Source organism: Astyanax mexicanus, chromosome 21 (assembly GCF_023375975.1).
Source record: "Astyanax mexicanus isolate ESR-SI-001 chromosome 21, AstMex3_surface, whole genome shotgun sequence".
NCBI lineage: Eukaryota > Metazoa > Chordata > Actinopteri > Characiformes > Acestrorhamphidae > Astyanax > Astyanax mexicanus.
Window position 1 is genome coordinate 1,641,930 of NC_064428.1, and position 18,934 is coordinate 1,660,863.

The following is an 18,934-nucleotide window of genomic DNA, read 5'->3' on the forward strand; positions in this document are numbered from 1 at the left end:
ACGTTTTTGTTTCGTGTGTCCAATGATACAAGGCACAAAACACATAATACAAATATGCAGATAAACTCATTTAAATAGCATTTTTTGTAATCAGTGATATTTAAGATATTTATGGTATTTTAGTTAAGATCATGTTGGAATAAACCCTGTAATATTGTTAATATGACGAACATCAGCTGTTTGGGTGGTTTTCTCAGTAATTTTGAGGATTTGGAAAAAACACTTTCACCCTGTGAATTGGTTTTATCTGAATCCCACTGTAACAATCTGGCAACCCTGGTGGCTCGCTGTACGCTCCGTTTCTTCCATTGACAGTATATATCATAGACTGTATATAGCAGGACATCGTCTCTCAAAAGTGAAGCCACCACAGGTCGGGCGCCCCCTGCTGTTCGGCTGCAGAAAGCTGTGTAACCCCACCCATCCCCATAGGTTTCAATGGCAAAACAGAACAACTTTCAATCACGTTTTTTTCTAATATACTGTAATTCTACCTCCATTATTTAAATGTAAAGGCCCTGTCCCACTGTGATCGCGATTGCGTGCAAATTTCAGTGGACGCAGTTTAGTGGATATTTAGACGCAATCTGGACGTAGTTTAGTGGATATTTGGACGGCACCGTCCAAGTGGACGTAGTTTAGACGTTGCCGTCCACTTTAGACGCAAAAGTGGTTTTGGTACCTCCCAAAATTTTTGGAATAGACGGCGACTAATATGGACGTAATTTAGTGGATATTTAGACGCAGTACGGACGTATTTTAGTGGATATTTGGACGGCACGTACAGGTGGACGTCGACGTCCATAAAAATATTTTTTGCCGCCCCCTCCTCCTCCCGGTCTGGTCCAGCACATGGAGGAGTATGTTCTGCTGCTGCACCATCACTGCAAGGAATCTGTGGTCCATGGGTGTGTAGAAGAGAATAGATGTGCTCTCTCTTGTAGCTCAAGAAGAAATGATGATTCACTAGAAAAAAACAACCATATATAGTTGGACTTCGACTTCCAAAAAGTGGAAGTCGGCGTCCAACTTTAATTTAGACGGAATATGGACGTAATTTGGACGCACTGCTACTAACTAGTAAATATGGAGCCATTTCGGTCACAGCCTCGGCCACATGTACGGAGGAGGGACTGAGCACGTGCTGCTGTCCTCTTTATCTCAGCATGTCTCTCTACAACCATGCAACAACCAATCAGAATTTTTTCTGAATTTCCCAGGAGCGAATCAGCGCTCTGATAGAAGACTGGAGATTTGAGGGATAATTAAACAAACCTTTCTCAGCTGTGTGATCAGTGACTGTGACACGGAGAGAAGTGCATTTAAAGAGGCGCCTCAGCTCATAAATCTGGTTTCAGCGTTGAGTTTAATAATCAGGGTATAAAGCACAGTGTGATATCAGTTTGGTATGTTCCTTAAAATATGTGACTGGCTGACAATTTACATTCATGTTTACATTTCATATTACTGAACTTTATTTAAATTTACCTGTTTTGATTAATAGTAAGAATAAGTGTTTTAATAATAATATGTTGTAAGTTATAGCTAATCTGTGCTTTTCTTCTGTTTAATATTGGCTCTGCAAGTGTGATTAGGAGCACCTTGTTGATTTGAAATAGAAAGGGCTAAAAATGCATGTTGGAGCTAGATAATATTGATATATATTGAAACCGAACTGTGGAAACACCGTTGCATCCCTAATATTTACAGTGTCTGTTACTGACAGATGTTCATTACAGGTAGCTGACACTTTAATTTCTGTTATTCAGTCATTAATTTGCTCCTCAGCTAAAATTCAACTGAACATATGGAAATACTCTTATTAAAAAGGATAAATGCCATTACATTTGATAAATTAATTTTATTAAGCACAGAGCATATAATTAGATTTTTTTTTGTTTTACAAAAAATGCAATATTTTACAATAATTTACAAATGTTTTTTATTTATTTTATATTTAGATTTACTTATTTTTAAAGAGAAGTACAGGCACCTATTAAACCTGCTGAAACTGAAAAATAAGACATGAGGCTCCTTTAACGTCGCGGAGCGACAGCTTCTGCAGACAAGAGTCACTCAGATCTCCCTGCAGAGATCAGCGTTTTAATGCTGAGTGTTTAACTCGGCTGTGTATATATAACTTGTATTAACAGCAGGAACTCAAAACTCAATAAAAAAAAGATGTAGCGAAATTATAACAATTAAATAAGTGAATCTATTAAACCCAAAAGTAAAATTCCCTACAGCACTTTCCCATAAGTTTCTCACTGTAACTCATGAAGTCTCTCAGTACATCCTGAGAGCATCTCTACAGGACAGTGTGTGAATGTGTTTTTTTATCTCATTTATAGAACGTAGCTACAGTAGGTGTGCTGGAAATAAAACTAGCTGTATTTTTACGTCTACAGCTCTGTTCAAACTATAACTTAACCATTCAAATGTTTTATGACTTGATTTCTAGACCAAACTTTATATGTAAAATATTTATAGTCACACACCTATAATAAAAATATACATTAAATCATACATAAACAAATATATTTCACGTTCAAACATTAACAATATTACACAACTGGTTCATTAATGTTTTTTATAAGTTTATAGTTAATAATTAAAGGGAACTGATGAAAAAGCATTTACGCGCCGAGTGGTCCAGTGGTCTAAAGCGCTGCCACTATGAGCAGGAGGTCGCAGGGTCAAATCCCGCTCATGCAGCTTTGCCATCAAGCTGCCGGCGCTCAGAGGGAGCACAATTGGCTCTGCTCCCTCCGGGTGGGTACAGTACAGTAGATGGCGCTCTCTCCCCACATCACTCCTAGGGTGATGTCTGCAGCACAGGGCTGCGTCTGTGAGCTGATGTATCAGAACCGAGTCGCTGCGCTTTCCTCCGAGCGCGCTGGCTGCTCGGTAATGCTGCATCAGCAGCAGCTCGAAAAGAAGCGGTGGCTGATTCACATGTATCGGAGGAGGCGTGTGCTGGTCTATACCCTCCTGGTGTGTTGGGGCATCACTAGTGATAGGGGGAGTCCTAATGAGTGGGTTGGGTAATTGGCCATGTAAATTGGGGAGTAAAACGGAAAAATTTGAGAAAGAAAAAAAAAAGCATTTACATTTACACCCTTTACGTTTAAGTCGACTAAAACTAGACTGCTATTTTCGTCACAAGACTATGATTAAAACTAAATTAAAATTTGCTGTCAAAATTAACACTAATCCTAACTAACTAGGTTACCTAACTAGCTAACTAACTGACTAGGTTAACTAACTAATTAGCTACTATTTAGCCCACTGACTAACTAACTAGGTTACCTAACTAACAAAAACTAACTAGCTAACTAACTGACAAACAAACTAACTAGCTAGGGCTCTCAAACAGCATCTTTTAAATAATAATTAAGTTTGCTGCACTTATATTCTAAATTAGTTTTAAATAATTCTTAAAAAACAAGCAATGTCAACTTTAATTAATGTAAGGAGGATAGTAAAAAAAATTCCTAACCCAGCTGATTATGCTTTGTGAATTTAAGTAGCACTTGATTTTTTGAGTTTGTTTCAAATTTCTGTGAATTAAAAAAAATTATAATGTTGACTTATTTTTTCTCTACATCACCTCAACAACCCGGACCATTCCCATCTGAGGCACCGAGCGAGATCTCCAGGAGTGTCTCATCTCTGACGGCACAGTAGAAATAACAGCAGCTTTGGGAGCACCGCGTCAACATCGTCCAGGTGCTCTCCAGCTACCGCTTCACTGATCTCTCCACCAGGGTCTTCAAGGGGAAAGTGCAGCTGACCACAACCTTCTCAACAGCTGTAGAGAAAATCCAGGACCTGCGCGTTTCTGACACGGACGTTAGCACCCCGGAGCCAGCGGTGAACTCTGCTACCGGTTCAGTGTTCGATCTGGAACTCCGGGCGATCATGAAGTTAGTGATGGGCCTGATGTCACTGAAACCCAAACAAGAGGAAATCCTGTGTTGGTGCGCGTATCACGTGACCGATACAATTCCTGTATCGTTTGATTGTGAACGTGCCAAATTGTATTTATAAGGGAGACAATATGTCGACACGTTTGTGGGTTTTGTTGGATGGAGATCAAGTACCATGGATCAACAAAGGAAGAGGAAGTTTTCTCCCGTGTGGGATCATTTAGATCTAATCACAGAGAATAAGGTAAATGATTATTCTGTTCTTGTTTCCAGTATTTATAATTTGTCTTTCGGCTTGTTCCAATTTCTTTTTAGAACACCTGTTTTAGCTTCACTTCACTGGCTGCCTGTGTCTTTCAGGATTGATGTAAAAATTCTTTTACTGGTTTATAAATCTCTTAATGGGTTAAAACCTACATACATCTCTGACAGAATATGTTCCAAATCGTTTATTAAGATCATCAGGAGCTGCTCTATTAAACATTAAACAACAGCGATTGATGAGGCTGTAGTGAATATGATCATTACAGACCGTCAGCCGCTTAGCCTTGTGAAAGACGTGGGGTTCCGAGACCTGCTTCAACTCCTTGAGCCCTCATATGTTCTGCCATGCAGAAAGGTAAGTGAAACAATCTGATGAATAGTGTTATACATGTTAACAAAATATAGGAATGTTCTGCGCTTTCACTCATTAATCTGCTCCACTTGTGTTATTAATTTTAGGCTATCAAGACCATGATTAGCCAGAGGTATGAGCAGAAAAAGGAGCAAGTTAAAAAAGAACAGCAGGGGGCAGTTGCAGTTAGCCTAACAGCTGACATGTGGACATCTATCAACATGGAGGCTTACCTGGCTGTGACCTGTCATTATGTCGACAGTGAGGACCATACACTGTGTACATCAATGCTGGGAGTGCAACACTTTCCTCAACAGCACACTGCTGAAAATATGGCCCAAGTAACAAAAAACTTAATGGAGGAGTGGGCCACAGCAGAGAAAGTGACATGTCTGCTTACAGATGCAGCTGCAAACATGATTGCATGTGTCAGAAAGCTCCAAATCAGACACACGTTCATTACATTTAACAGTTCGAAAAGCATGTGACCAAATTGAGACATTCACTAATACCCGACATAAAACAAGGCAGATCGTAACATAGTTTAGAACCAGTACTACAGCCAAAGAGAAGCTGCCACGAGTCCAGCTACAGATGGGAGGACCAGTGAAGAACTACTAGATGGAACAGCACTTATTTAATGCTGGAACGCATTGTGAACAGAAGGAGTCGGTGCTGGTATCTCAGGCCTCTTTAAAAAGTGATATACCCCCGCTAACTACAGATGATTACAAAATCATACAGGAGACACTCTGTGTGCTTGCTCCATTTAATCAAGAGTATCTGGATCAAAAGTAATTCCAATGATTAAAATGTTGCACCACTCACTTCAACGCAATGCGTTCCCAGAGGACCCAATCTCAGAGTCTGACCAACACATGCCTGTAAAATCTGTGCCTAAGGACCCCGCCTGCACAGAATCTCAGCTGAGCGTGTCAGCCCTAAAGGACTGTACGTTTTTCTATTCATTGTTCCACTGGTTTTCTTGGTAAGTTAGCTTTCAATTGTTTGCTCTTACTGTATCTTTCTCATGTAATTCAGTGAGTGTTTTGATTGCCACAAATCCTACTAAATCCTAAATCCTACTGACTTTTTATGTTTGATGTGATTTTGTTTAATAAACGTTTTGAAATTCCTTCTGTCTTGACATTTGGTTGGCTATACTCTACAGATTATTATAAACTGAAACAAGATCATGAACAAAAACTGTTTTTCAAACTTTTCTTCCCCACACAACTTTCAGCATTTTTATCCATGGTCTCCTAATATAACAAAATATAATATATATATAAAAGCTTAGTGCCATTTTAAAACCTTTAAAAAAAAAACTTTAAGAAAGTGGTTTGTTCTTATGCGTGGAGAGTGCACCCATATGTTTGGGTGGAAATCATTAGTTATTGGTGGGAGAAGTGAGCACTAAATGTAAATTACTTTTTAGTACTTTTAAGTCAAGTTAGATTTATTTCTAAATTTATTTCTACAATAGGATATAAGATAAGTCAATAAAAGGAGCATCAGCAAACAAGATTCAGATTAACGCCGGACATACAGATACAGTTGTGGTCAAAAGTTTACATACACTTGTAAAAAAACATAATGTTATGGCTGTCTTGAGTTTTCAATAAGTTCTACAACTCTTATTTTTCTGTGATAGAGTGATCGGAACACATACATGTTTGTCACAAAAAACAGTCATAAAATTTGGTTCTTTCATAAATTTATTATGGGTCTGCTGAAAATGTCACCAAATCTGCTGGGTCAAAAATATACATACAGCAACAAAATTTGTCAATTTTGGTGATGTAGCGAGTTGTGTCAATCAAATTAGCTTCATGTCATGGCCTCTTCACTTCTTGTAAGTGATTCTGATTGACTACAGCTGTTGACTTCTCATGAGCCCATTTAAATAGGGCTCATTTGACCCAGTGATTAGACTCAGCTACAAAAGCTACAATGGGAAAGTCAAAGGAACTCAGTGTGGATCTGAAAAAGCGAATTATTGACTTGAACAAGTCAGGGAAGTCACTTGGAGCCATTTCAAAGCAGCTACAGGTCCCAAGAGCAACTGTGCAGACAATTATACGCAAGTATAAAGTGCATGGAACAGTTGTGTCACTGCCACGATCAGGAAGAAAACGCAAGCTATCACATGCTGCCGAGAGGAGATTGGTCAGGATGGTCAAGAGTCAACCAAGAATCACCAAGAAGCAGGTCTGCAAGGATTTGGAAGCTGATGGAACACAGGTGTCAGTCTCCACAGTCAAGCGTGTTTTACATCGCCATGGACTGAGAGGCTGCCGTGCAAGAAAGAAGCCCTTGCTCCAGAAAAGGCACCTTAAGACTCGGCTGAAGTTTGCTGCTGATCACATGGACAAAGATAAAACCTTCTGGAGGAAAGTTCTCTGGTCAGACGAAACAAAAATTGAGCTGTTTGGCCACAACACCCAGCAATATGTTTGGAGGAGAAAAGGTGAGGCCTTTAATCCCAGGAACACCATGCCTACTGTCAAGCATGGTGGTGGTAGTATTATGCTCTGGGGATGTTTTGCTGCCAGTGGAACTGGTTCTTTGCAGAAAGTAAATGGGATAATGAAGAAGGAGGATTACCTCCAAATTCTGCAGGAAAACTTAAAACCATCAGCCCGAAGGTTGGGTCTTGGGCGCAGTTGGGTGTTCCAACAAGACAATGACCCAAAACACACATCAAAAGTGGTAAAGGAATGGCTAAACCAGGCTAGAATTAAGGTTTTAGAATGGCCTTCCCAAAGTCCTGACTTAAACCCCATTGAGAACATGTGGACAGTGCTAAAGAAACGGGTTCATGCAAGAAAACCATCACATTTAGCTGAACTGCACCAATTCTGTCAAGAAGAGTGGTCAAACATTCGACCTGAAGCTTGCCAGGAGCTTGTGGATGGCTACCAAAAGCGCCTAGTTGCCGTGAAAATGGCCAAGGGACATGTAACCAAGTACTAATGTTGCTGTATGTATATTTTTGACCCAGCAGATTTGGTGACATTTTCAGCAGACCCATAATAAATTTATGAAAGAACCAAATTTTATGACTGTTTTTTGTGACAAACATGTATGTGTTCCGATCACTCTATCACAGAAAAATAAGAGTTGTAGAACTTATTGAAAACTCAAGACAGCCATAACATTATGTTTTTTTACAAGTGTATGTAAACTTTTGACCACAACTGTAAGTAATTTAAACTGACTACATACATTGAAAGGCCTGAGTGTACAAAGATTCACATCTTTCCCAAATCAAGTTAAGCAGATAAAACATGAAATATATTAGAATCATACCATCTGCAGTCTAATAAAAGTCATAGGAAAAGGAAGAAACATTGTTTTGATGTAATGGTATTTTACATATTGTCCCAACCGTGTCTGATTTGGGGTTGTAATTTTCATTTTTTTCAGCACACTTGCAAATAGATAAATGTATGTTTTTGAATGTAATTTTTTTATCATGTAGAGAATTCCAGCATCCTTGAGCCAGCAGTACTGAAAAATACAATATATTTATTCTAATACAGAATAACCTTTTTTTACTCACTGTCTGCAACAAATGGTCATGCTTCTTTTTTTTAAACCCATGCTGCTGTTTTGCTGTTAAGCAGCACAGGGTCAAAGCAATTAACTCAAAAACAAAACACTTGAGTTTTTCAGTGTTTGGCGTACTGTGTGCACTTCTGCACTGCTCAGTGTGCAGAAGTTAGGATACATGACGAAATCTCTCTGAAGGGAGATAAAGTCTATCACAGCAATGAAGAGCTGAAAAGAAGACCAATAAGAGAAAGAAACAGGAGAGATAATTACTTCTAAGCTACATAGAGCCCTGTACCTGTATTCTTTAAACATGCTTTAAGGAATCTGTGGTGAATCTGGTATCTGGACACTGTGTATTCAGATGCTACAGGGAATATTATTAAAAAACCAAAAGTAGAGAAGCTCCGTTTTATGGTTATGAGCTGATTGTGAGAAATCCTTTAACATACGTTACCTGTGAGCACAACACAGTTCAGTTCTTTTATACTGAGTTCATCACAGTGTTCAGATCCAAATACACCGGTACACCGGGGATGATCATATGTGATGGATCAGTTTTCCTCATGCAATCAATTTCCATTACAATCTGCAAAATGAGCTGGTTTTATCTACTTTTACATCGTCACAGCGGAGACCACTTTTACCCACATTAACATTCCAATCCTGCATCACTGCCTCAGTCACATAATGAAAAAACTGTTCATTGGATATGTGACCTTGACCCACCATTTAAGGCAATATGACTACGCCACTCCCTTGTTATATCGGGTGGGAGACCCCTAATAAAAAAAAAGGTTGACCAAAACGCCCACAATTCAACCTTTGATCGTAATCTATTAGTCCCACATACACCCTCTAACAGTTAAGGACACAAGTACATTCTCATGGAGTCTGATGCAAACAAGGAATCTTTATTTTCTTGTTTTTAAATGTCAGAGTACACTCTCAACCCACAACGGGGTAAACAACCATACACAATTCTATAAACACAATTTTACTCATTCAGTATTCAGATTATAAAATAAAACGTAGATAATTTTATTAGGGTAGCTAAAAAATGTTCCAAGACAATAAAATTATTCAAGTATCAAATGGTGGTTCCCCAAGAAAGAGGAATGTACCCACTTTAATCTCGAGCAACCAAGGGCTCACACTCAGTACGGCTGTATCACCTCACACTACACTCACATGCATATAAATATACTGCGATGAAAATAACAAAAAAAAAGAAAAAAAAATCACAACCTACACAAAGCAAATCCCAAACTTAGAAAAATAAATATACCCACTCATTAAACCCATACATCCAGACTTGAAAACCAAATACAATACTGAGGTGAATCCTAATTACTCAGAGCTTACTGAGGTTATACTCCATAAAAAAAAAAGGAAACCTAACCATTATTGAATTAGTAACTTGGGTTGATTCAGGCACCCCACTAATATCAGCAGTAGGTTAAATCGGTATTTTGGGTTATATCAACCAAATTCTAGTTAGGACTAGGACTGGGTCTCCCACAAGGTTGAGACTACAGCAGGGAGTATAACACTAGAATTAAACTATATAATAAAACATTCTAAAAACAGTATGTAGAACAGTGGCTACTATCACAGGCATGCGCCATCCTGTAAGGCACACATAGACACAAGTACCCAATTATTCCTTTGAGTTTTTCTTAAAAATCAGTATTAGCTTATTTTAACTTCAATATTTACCTGTGCAACAGCGGTATTTGCCCAATTAAGAGTATTCCTTCAGCTCCTGCCCACCCTCCAGGTGAAGCTCTCACTGATAATAAATGCCCACGCTAAGCTCTCCTAGGCAGCCTCGCAATCACCCTCCTGCAATCCTCATATGGTTAGCTCATACACAAGCTCACGCAGTCTCCCTCCACTCCAGAAGCTCCTCACTCCCCTCAGGAGGTTTCACACCTCGGATCCAGAATCGCAACAGTCTATTTTCTAAAAAAACTCACTCGAGTTATAAAACAAGGATATAATTATCCGCATTAAACCAGTTACCGGTACTACACACCGTGCCTGCGGCCCACCGGTGACCCAACGAGACCAAACGATCCTTGGCAAACTACCGCGAGACTAAAATGCCCCTCTAAAATGGCCGCCCCCACCACCGAACTTCAAAATAAAAGTCCCCCCCCTAATCTCTAGCACTCTCCCTATGGGCTTCCCCACTGCTATGGCTGCCCCCAGGGATTCCTTTCAAAATAAAAGTTTTACTTGTAGCCCTACCGGCTACAGATATTTTTCTCATAGTGCTCGCAAACAAAGCAAAAAACAAAAGTAGGTTCCGGAACCAAGAACGTTCTTTCCAAGCGGCAACCAAAGAATACCAGATTCCTCAGCGTGAACTGTGAACCTGTCTAAGAATGCACAGTGTTCTTCTGAGGAAACAGTATTTACTCTGGATTTGTTTTTTTTCTAAGGAGGAAGCAGAAACTCTACGGGGAACTAGAGGAGGATTTAGAGCAAGTGATAAACAAGCCGGGCGGGGGAGTGGAGCCGGGTGGGGGAGTGGAGCCGGGCGGGGGAGTGTACCGGCGTTTTATGACGTGCTGGGCAGTAGGTCAGATAACCAGATGACTGGGGCGCTGAATTCGGCCACAGCAGCGACCAGTGCAGCCCTGGCTCTCCGACTCCGTCCAGATCAGCCAATAGTGCCACTGATACGTTTACTGATGTGACGTTTTGACGCTTCCGCTAAAACTGGAGGAAAAACACAGCGGTTCTTATAAGCCTGAACGAAACTGGTTCAAGAACCAGAGTTTTTTTTGGTGGAAAAGCGCTATGAGAGAGCTGGGTGAAATGGTTTTCAGTGCTTCTTGTACTGTTCTCCAGTACTTAAAGTTATTTTAAATGTGGAAAATCAACCAGAAAGAAAAACACAATATTTCAGAGAATAACACATTATTTCAGGGTAAGTGTATAAAATCACAGGAGTTTTGTAGGTCAGAAGTAGCTGAGAGAGCTGATCAGTGGTTATGAATGAGAAAGAATGAGCTTAAGTGTACTTTTACTCTACAATTTTGATGCGTACGTTATTTAAAGGTCACCTTCCGTCGTTTTTTCTTTCATTTTAAAATGTCTAGTTGTGGTCTCTAGTATGAATGAATGACATGTGAGCCGTTTTTGTAAAAAAAAAAGTGCTCAGGTGTCTCTGTATAGCTCTTTTTTAATGGACTGTTTTAGGGGTGTGTCCAAAATGACCGGATTCCAGCTTTGCTCATGAATATTCATACATGCAAACAGAATGCAAATATCTCTCCTCTGATTGGCTAGGAGCACTGCGACGCCCCTCCACCGCTCTGCCGCTCACTGCCTCCCACCTCCTAACTGATGAGCGGTGATGTTGCGTCGCTTCAGCTCCGCCTCTGGGAGTTTCTCGAGCCAAGGTGGGCTGGTCTGTGAGTTTCTGCCTACGTAGGCAGAAAGATCATTCAAAATTCACCCGTTTTTCGGGGGGATTTCTTTGCTTAGCTCCTGCAGACAATGGGGGCTGCAAAACAGTTTAATGTGCAGGTGTACACATTCAACTCGGAGAGACCTACTGTATTCCACAAAAAACAAGAAAAATCGGATTTTCGCGGAAGGTGAGCTTTAATGAAAAATGGACATGGGGTCATGTTTCATCAGTGGCACTAAATTAAATATAAGTATTAAAGCACTTTTAGTACTAAATGTTAGTACTAAACAAGTACAAACCATACATTTTATAATATATATTTTTTAACAAACTGTAGGCTTTGGTTCAAATTTATGGCATTTCTTTTAGTTTTATTTTCTATTTATATATGTAGCCCTCTTTTACCACAGAGGGGGTGGTGTTTTTTATTCTGAGTCCCTGGGTGTGGTTCTCACCTGTTAAGCTCCAATGGCTAATAGTTAGCTTAACCTTACCCGTTCTAACTTTGCTATTCGTACCAACCCTATACACAGGAGAGTGGACCCAGAAACAGTTTTAGAAACAGAAATTATTTAAAAAAATTATAAAACTCAACCCGTGTAAAATCTTTATTCCTGAAGATATCTGCACAAATCTAGTGTTGTTGTAAAGACTAAGATTAGTTCTTTCCAAATATGTAAGATACATCCCTGGGGAATGCTCACAGGCTGAGAATTTTAAAGCCAAATCAGCCCATTTTGGGCAGGTTCAAAAAAAAATTGTTCCAGCTGAATGTTCTTTGAGTGGGCCTAAACATACAATGCCTCACAGGTTGCCCCTGATTTGCATCAATAATGGTGACCATCTCAGGTTCTCAATACAGGGCCAATTAGTCCTATTGTTGGCCTGAACGAGCCCATCGTGTCCATTTGCATAGGGTGTCACATACCTCACACCTTCAATATGTGGGGAGTGGCTTGCGTTTTTGTTGAAGCTGATTGGTTCAATTTAAGTACAGTAGTTGTGACACAATTTTGGGTATAAGTACAGGGAGCAGAACCAGTAGTAGCTCACTGTGAGTTTCTGACCAGACTCATACACTTGCTCGTGTTTGCATTGTTGCTGCCTTGCAATCGATCAAGATCTTCTACAATGGCTGAACAAGCTCAGGATAGGTAAGACTTTTTCCATTCCTTTAAACTATTTGCTTATAGTTTTGTTGCTATTTAGGGTTTTTACCTTATACTGAGTCACATATCAGACTCTCAACATAGGACCTATTGAGATGTTGGCAATTTCAATTGTGTGTGCATTGTTATTAAGCCTTACTACCATACTACCTAACATAGTTATAACACATACTACCTAACATAGTTTCTATATAGTGTTGTTGCTACTTTAATTGTGTGTGTGCATTGTTATTAAGCCATCCTAATAATCTTTTTGTCATGTCTACTTTTGTTTTTTTATGCAGATCTGCTCCGGAACGCAACGTTGTCCACTGCTTGCTCTGCAAGAAGCCACAGAGGAACATCGCTGCCCACCTCCAGAGAGTCTGCCTGAAAGGAAGCTCTCCTGAGGAAAGAGCTGCTGAGGTGCAGAGGGCCAAGAAATCCTCCCGGGACTGGTGCTGGGAAAACAGGACGTGGGACTACCGCCACCTTTGTGAGGTTCTGCCACACCGGTCCTGTCGCCATCAGCTGGTGAAGCTGTTCCAGGAACGTGGGTTTCTGCTCACCAACCTGCCCCATGAATCGGACATGGTGGACGAACCCGCACCGACTCCTGTGGCAGCTTCTACTGCGGCATCGCCTGCTGGGGCATCTGCTGCTGTTGCCTCCTCTGGCCCCTCTTCACCAGAGCACAGTGACACTGATCAGTCGTCCTCTTCTGATCAGCATGCTGGAACCAGCGGGGACCCTTCCTGGCAAAAGTAAGAGCAGTAACTTGTGTGCATGTATTCTGTCAGAGTTGAATTAAGCATGGTAAACTCTAAAAAAGAGATGACTCACCTAATAAATTCTCCATTTTTGTTTTCTTTTAACAGGCCAGGTCCATCCGTGACCACCTCTGTCCGGATAAAGATGAAGGAGGCTGGTATGTACGAGAAGTTCTCAGATGACTGCCCTCTCCTCAGAGACTTCAAAAAGTACCTGAGGGAGAGCTTGAAGGTTCCCAACTGCCAGCAGGAGGTAAGATCACTTGTCAAGCTCAGCACAACAATGTCAGGAATACTTTTTGTGCTGTTACAACAATTAACTAAATATTTTACTTTTTTTTTCATCCTGACAGGTCGACAACGTGTCGAGGTTCCTGAGGTTTGCGCAGCCAAGTGGGGACGAACCAACTCTGGACTTCTTGACGAGGAGCACAGAGACTCGTGATTTCCTCACGAGACTGCACAACACGTCAATGACAGCAGCCACCATCCTGAACTACATTAAGAATATCATCCGGTTTATGGACTACCTCAAGACGAGGCTGGATCTGGGACAGAGGGATGCCCAGCTGCGTGAGAAGTGCCAGTCCTTCAAGGAGATGCTTCAAACCTTAAGGAAGCCCATCTCCAAGTCTCACTCACAGGAGGTTTGCAAAACCAGGTAAATATCTATCTATAATATTTCTCAGTCCAGTATTATGTTGTGTTCCTTGTTTGTGTAGTTTCACATTTCTGAAATAGCCGTGTAGTTACATGTAATTACATAATTCCCCCCAAATATTCTAAGTGTGTTTCTTACATATTTAACCAACTCTTGTTCTACCTGCTTATTTAAATATTTGTCTTTTGTTTTTTGTTTTTCCTCATACAGATATACCAATTTTGTGGAGGGGTCACGCTCTGTGGCAGAGTGCCAGGAGGTCCTGAGAGTGGCTAACCGTGACTTCCTGAGCGTGTACGGGAGGTTAATTTCCAACGGCGTGGTCTCAGAATCTGAGAAGACCATGTACCGCTACTACTGCGAAGCAATCATGGTGTTGCGGCAGTTTCAGCGACCTGGCGCAGTGGAAGGCATGACTGTAAGTGCATCCCTTTTAACATTTTGTAGCAATTTACACTCCTGATATAATATAATATTTATTTTAACATGTGTGCATTAATTTATTTTCATTGTCTTTGGTTTTCCAGGAGACAGAGTGGGTCAACCGGAAGCACGTGGACGGGCACTGTGTGATCGGCATAAGCAAGCACAAGACGGCCACACAGCAGATCGCCTCATTCACCCTGAATCAGGAGGAGGAAGCGGTACGTTGTCATGCAGAAACATTTGCAAATATCATTAAAATAAGGGTACATTGCTTATTGAACTATGTATACTTTGCAGTGAAGTAATTGTGGTTCTTGTTCTGTTCTTGTTCTGTTCTCAGTGGTTTCAAGAGTATTTTGAGAAGATCCGCCCGACCTACCTGTCTGAGTACTGTGAGAGGTTTTTCATCGCATCAAATGGAAAACCCCATCCACAGCGTCACGAACGACTTAGGTCGCCTGCACGAAAGGTATGCATCTCCGTTCATTCCTTTAACTGAATCTGAGACTGTACTTACCTCTTTAATCAGACACAGTTATTCCACAGCTAATATTTCTTGCATCTTTTTGTTTTTTTTTTTGTATTTTACAGCTACAAACTCAAGCCTGTCACCAGCCAGGAGATCAGGCGAGCCGTGGAGACAGAGGCTGCTGTGGCCTTCACACAGAGCCAGAAGGAGGATGTCTCGAATTATTTAGCTCACACCAGCGATGTGGCCAAAGCGCACTACAGGATACGTGTGCCAGAATCAATAGCTGCGGTCCAATCTGAAGGGAGCTGCCCAACTAGGCAGCATTTTCAGGCAGCATAGGCGCGCTCCCGAGAAAAGGACTGTCCCATTCGGAAGGTGGCATGTGCTGCCTACCTGGGCAGCTGCCTTATTTTACCCCGATTCTGAAGGCAGCGTGAGATGTATCCTTCACGGCGAAGGCAATCCCATGATGCATTTCACCAGCTCAGAGTTCCAGCGCTCAGATTTAAAAACATGGCGGACGGAGCCGGCATTGCGAGGGAGTTTCTGTACGAATGTAAGTAATTCCCTCCTGTATTTCCACTCACCGCTGCGTGGGTTTATCAAACTAGCATATTTTAGACTGTTTTAAGTTGTTTTCGCCTGTACTTCCTTTAATGTAAGACCTGACCGGCGGAAGCTACCGTTAGCTTATCGCGCTAATTTACCGGGTAAGCTAACACGCATCTAGCCGACTTACAGAGTACCAAACGCGGCTGCAGCGCTGAGGAAACCCCCGCTAGGAAACAAAGACACCCTGGCCGTCCAGTGTAAAAAGTTTTAACTGTTTTAAGTCACTGTTACGTATAACTAAGTGATTTACTGTGTAAATAGTGTAACACTGTAGAATAACCTGTAATTTAGTGATTTAATGCGTAAACAGTTTAATTGTTAGAGGGAATAACTAGATTTACCTGTAACTGAGTGATTAATTGTGTAAATAGTGTAATTATGAGCGTGTTCTCCATAAACCGCTGTTACTAATTCAGATTTATTTTTTCCACAGGGATGAACGTGGGCCGGGGAAGGTGAACTCTGGTCAGACCGGCTGGAGGCAGCGTTAGCTCCCTTTATGAATATATATATATATTTTTTCTTTGAATGTAATAAAGTTTTCTCTCTTAACATTATTATTTTTGCTTGCTGTGTGTTTATAGTCACTATGCTTATTGTAGTATCACATCTCAACTAGTGGGTATGGGTAAATAAATAAATAAAAAGTTTATGAATCATGTGTTTTATGCAACTAAAAGATAAAGATATAATAAAAATTAGTTTACTGTGTATGAATGTACTATTGTGTGAAACGTAGCTTAGTTTGATAATTTAGCTCTGGCTCATACAAAATATTTATTATATTATGGTTTCATTACTCATGCATTTCTACAAAGCTGTCAAAGTATGCTGACTCCAGAGCGTGTCCCGAACGCGCTGCCTTATAAGATCCCTTATGGGTGAAAATGCTGCCGAACGAGGGAGCTGCCTTTGAAGGCAATGACTACCTAGGCAGCTCCCTTCAGATTGGACCGCAGCTATTGGTGCGGACACCGGCACTGCTGAACTCCTTGTCCCTGTAAGTTTACTGATATTGCACCAAAATGCACCACAGTATCTGACCATAATTCCAAAAAACCAACAACCTCATTTGTAATATTTTCTCCTCTTTTTCTCTTTTTCTCCTCTTCTTCTTACAGCCCCTACTCTGGAGAGACAGCAGAGACACGCAGGAGTACCGTCGAACCAGTCCCGCCTCCAAGGGCACCTGACACCAAAGACTTTTCGGAGTTTTTGGTGGCATTCCCCGTGTCCACTAGTGGCCAGCCACCTACCAAGAAGGCCAGGATGCAGCAGGGATTCCCAGACGACCGCATGTTTTATGACAAGTGGCGGTGTGAGCAGTACAGGATGAGGCAGGATTCTCTACTGTGTAAGACCTCCATTTCCTAAGTACAAGACTGAATAACAAATCAAGGATAGGACCTAAAGCACCTAATGCGAGTGACACATGCAATAACCAAGTTTATGTTGTTTGTTTCTTTCAGCGTGCTTTACTCATCGCAAGCCGACAGTGGGAAAGGTGTCGAGGGCAATCCAGAAGGAGGGATGGACGGCCAACTACCCTTCCCCAGACACCGTGCTGCAGCTCTGGAAGCCAGCTTCCCAAGCTGCCGCAGAGAAGGATCCTGCCATCCTCGAAAGCGTGGTCAGCCAGACATGGAGGGGCTTGGCCATTAAGGATTTTGGTCCTGGGAAGGGACTAGGTAAGAACATCCACTGATTTTAATGGCAACAATTATTAATGTGTGGATTTTGATTTTGTTGTTGTTGTTGTTTTGTTTCATTACATGTTTCTTTAATGTATATATTTTTTTCTTCTGTTTTCTCTACAGGAGTGGTTGCAACCCGGCCCTTCTCAAAGGGTGACATCGTCTGTGATTATCACGGCAAGATAATCACAGCCGAAAAGGGAAGGAAACTGATGCAGAGTATGGTGGACGAAGCCGGCTACATGTTCTTCTTCAAGGCTGGAGGAAGAGACCTCTGCATCGATGCCCAGACCTTCCCCTGCAAGTGCCATCCGCATGCCGACACCATCGGCAGAAGGATGAACCACTCACGGAAGAATCCAAATGTGAAGCCAATGCACTGCACCCTGCTGGTTGATGGAGAGGACAAAGATGTCATCCTCTTCAGGGCCCTGAAGGACATCCCTGTTGACACAGAACTGAAGTTTGACTACGGTGTCAACAGGAAGTCCTTCAGAGGAGAAGGGTTGGAGCTGGACTGACTGGACGAGTGAAACATCCAAAGATTGAGTTTGAGTTATTTTACGACACAAATAAATTATTTTTTAATTGTATTAAATTGAGTTTCGAGTCAGTTCTTTCTCTCTCACACTCACATACTCTCACACAATGTGCTAAACCAAATTAATTTGTTCACTTCACACACAATTTGTGTGGTCACAGAGAAGCTCCCTGTGACCACACAAAATTGCTCAGTGCATGCACAATTTTCAAGGTAACTTCATAATATTCACCACACTCCATCTACATGTGGTTTCCTATATACATGTGAATTTTCAGGCCTCTGGGTTGCATGGCTGGTGAGCAGACCTTAAAAAAGTTTGTTTCATGTGCTCCCATTAAATTACATTGCCTACTCAACCAAGTTAAATTGCTCAGTGCATGCACAGTTTTCAAGGTAGCTTCATATTATTCACCACACTCCATCCACATGTTGTTCCCTCTATGCATGTGAATTTTCAGACCTCTGGGTTGCATGGATGCTAATTGAGTCAATTCACAGGCTGGGAGACATTGAGATTGAGAGGCTGGGAACTGCAACTCCAGGGTCTCAGCCTCTCATTCTGTAACATCCAGATATATGCACATATTTGGAATCTATGGAAAGCTTGTGATGAGTACATTCACAATATGTAAGAATAATTCCTGTAACATACTCACAGGCTGAGATATTTTAGGTCTAATTAGCCAATTTTTGCCAGTTTCTGAATTTATTCCGCCAGTGTTGCAGTTCCCAGCCTCTCAACCTGTAACTTCCAGATATATGCACATGGCTGAGAGATTTTAGGTCAAATTAGCCAATTTTTGCCAGGTTCAGAATTGATTCCGCTTAAATTGGTTAGAATGGCAACCCCTGTAAAATCTTTAATACAGAAAAATACACAAATGAAGTATTGCTGTAAAGCAGGGGGTGAGTACTTTCCAAATATGTAAGAATCATTCCTGTAACATACTCAAAGGCTGAGATATTTTAGGTCAAATTATTATATTTTGGGCAGGTTCCAATTTTTATTTTTCCAGCTGAAGTTGGTATTGTTCAAACCCGTGTTAAATCTAGTGTTGTTGTAAAGACTAAGATTAGTTCTTT

General features: G+C 41.1%; 2 protein-coding genes and 1 long non-coding RNA gene across 4 annotated transcripts; all 3 read left to right on the forward strand.

Moving 5' to 3' along the window:
• The first annotated feature begins 3,210 nt into the window (after positions 1–3,210).
• LOC125785719 (uncharacterized) lies at positions 3,211–5,625 on the forward strand. The gene is made up of 3 exons (XR_007428049.1): positions 3,211–4,173; positions 4,387–4,548; positions 4,653–5,625. It is a non-coding gene; the product is annotated as an uncharacterized LOC125785719 (long non-coding RNA).
• Positions 5,626–13,556: 7,931 nt separating this feature from the next.
• Positions 13,557–16,182, forward strand: LOC111194629 (uncharacterized). 2 transcript variants are annotated; one of them, XR_007428038.1, is made up of 7 exons: positions 13,557–13,695; positions 13,796–14,103; positions 14,314–14,521; positions 14,631–14,747; positions 14,870–14,998; positions 15,121–15,557; positions 16,047–16,182. XR_007428038.1 is itself a non-coding variant. In XM_022679392.2 (6 exons), exons 1-6 carry the CDS (start codon positions 13,588–13,590, stop codon positions 15,298–15,300), a joined length of 1,050 nt encoding a protein of 349 aa, XP_022535113.2. In that variant the 5' UTR covers positions 13,557–13,587; the 3' UTR covers positions 15,301–16,038. The 2 variants fall into 2 exon arrangements, 1 of the variants encoding a protein (XP_022535113.2); XM_022679392.2 differs by lacking the exon at positions 16,047–16,182 and having other exon boundaries at positions 15,121–16,038.
• Positions 16,183–16,276: 94 nt separating this feature from the next.
• On the forward strand, positions 16,277–17,866 carry LOC125785709 (N-lysine methyltransferase KMT5A-A-like). The gene is made up of 4 exons (XM_049469776.1): positions 16,277–16,613; positions 16,735–16,967; positions 17,083–17,301; positions 17,431–17,866. The coding sequence occupies exons 1-4, from the start codon at positions 16,501–16,503 to the stop codon at positions 17,826–17,828; spliced, it is 963 nt and encodes a 320-aa protein (XP_049325733.1). The 5' UTR covers positions 16,277–16,500; the 3' UTR covers positions 17,829–17,866.
• The last annotated feature ends 1,068 nt before the right edge of the window (positions 17,867–18,934 follow it).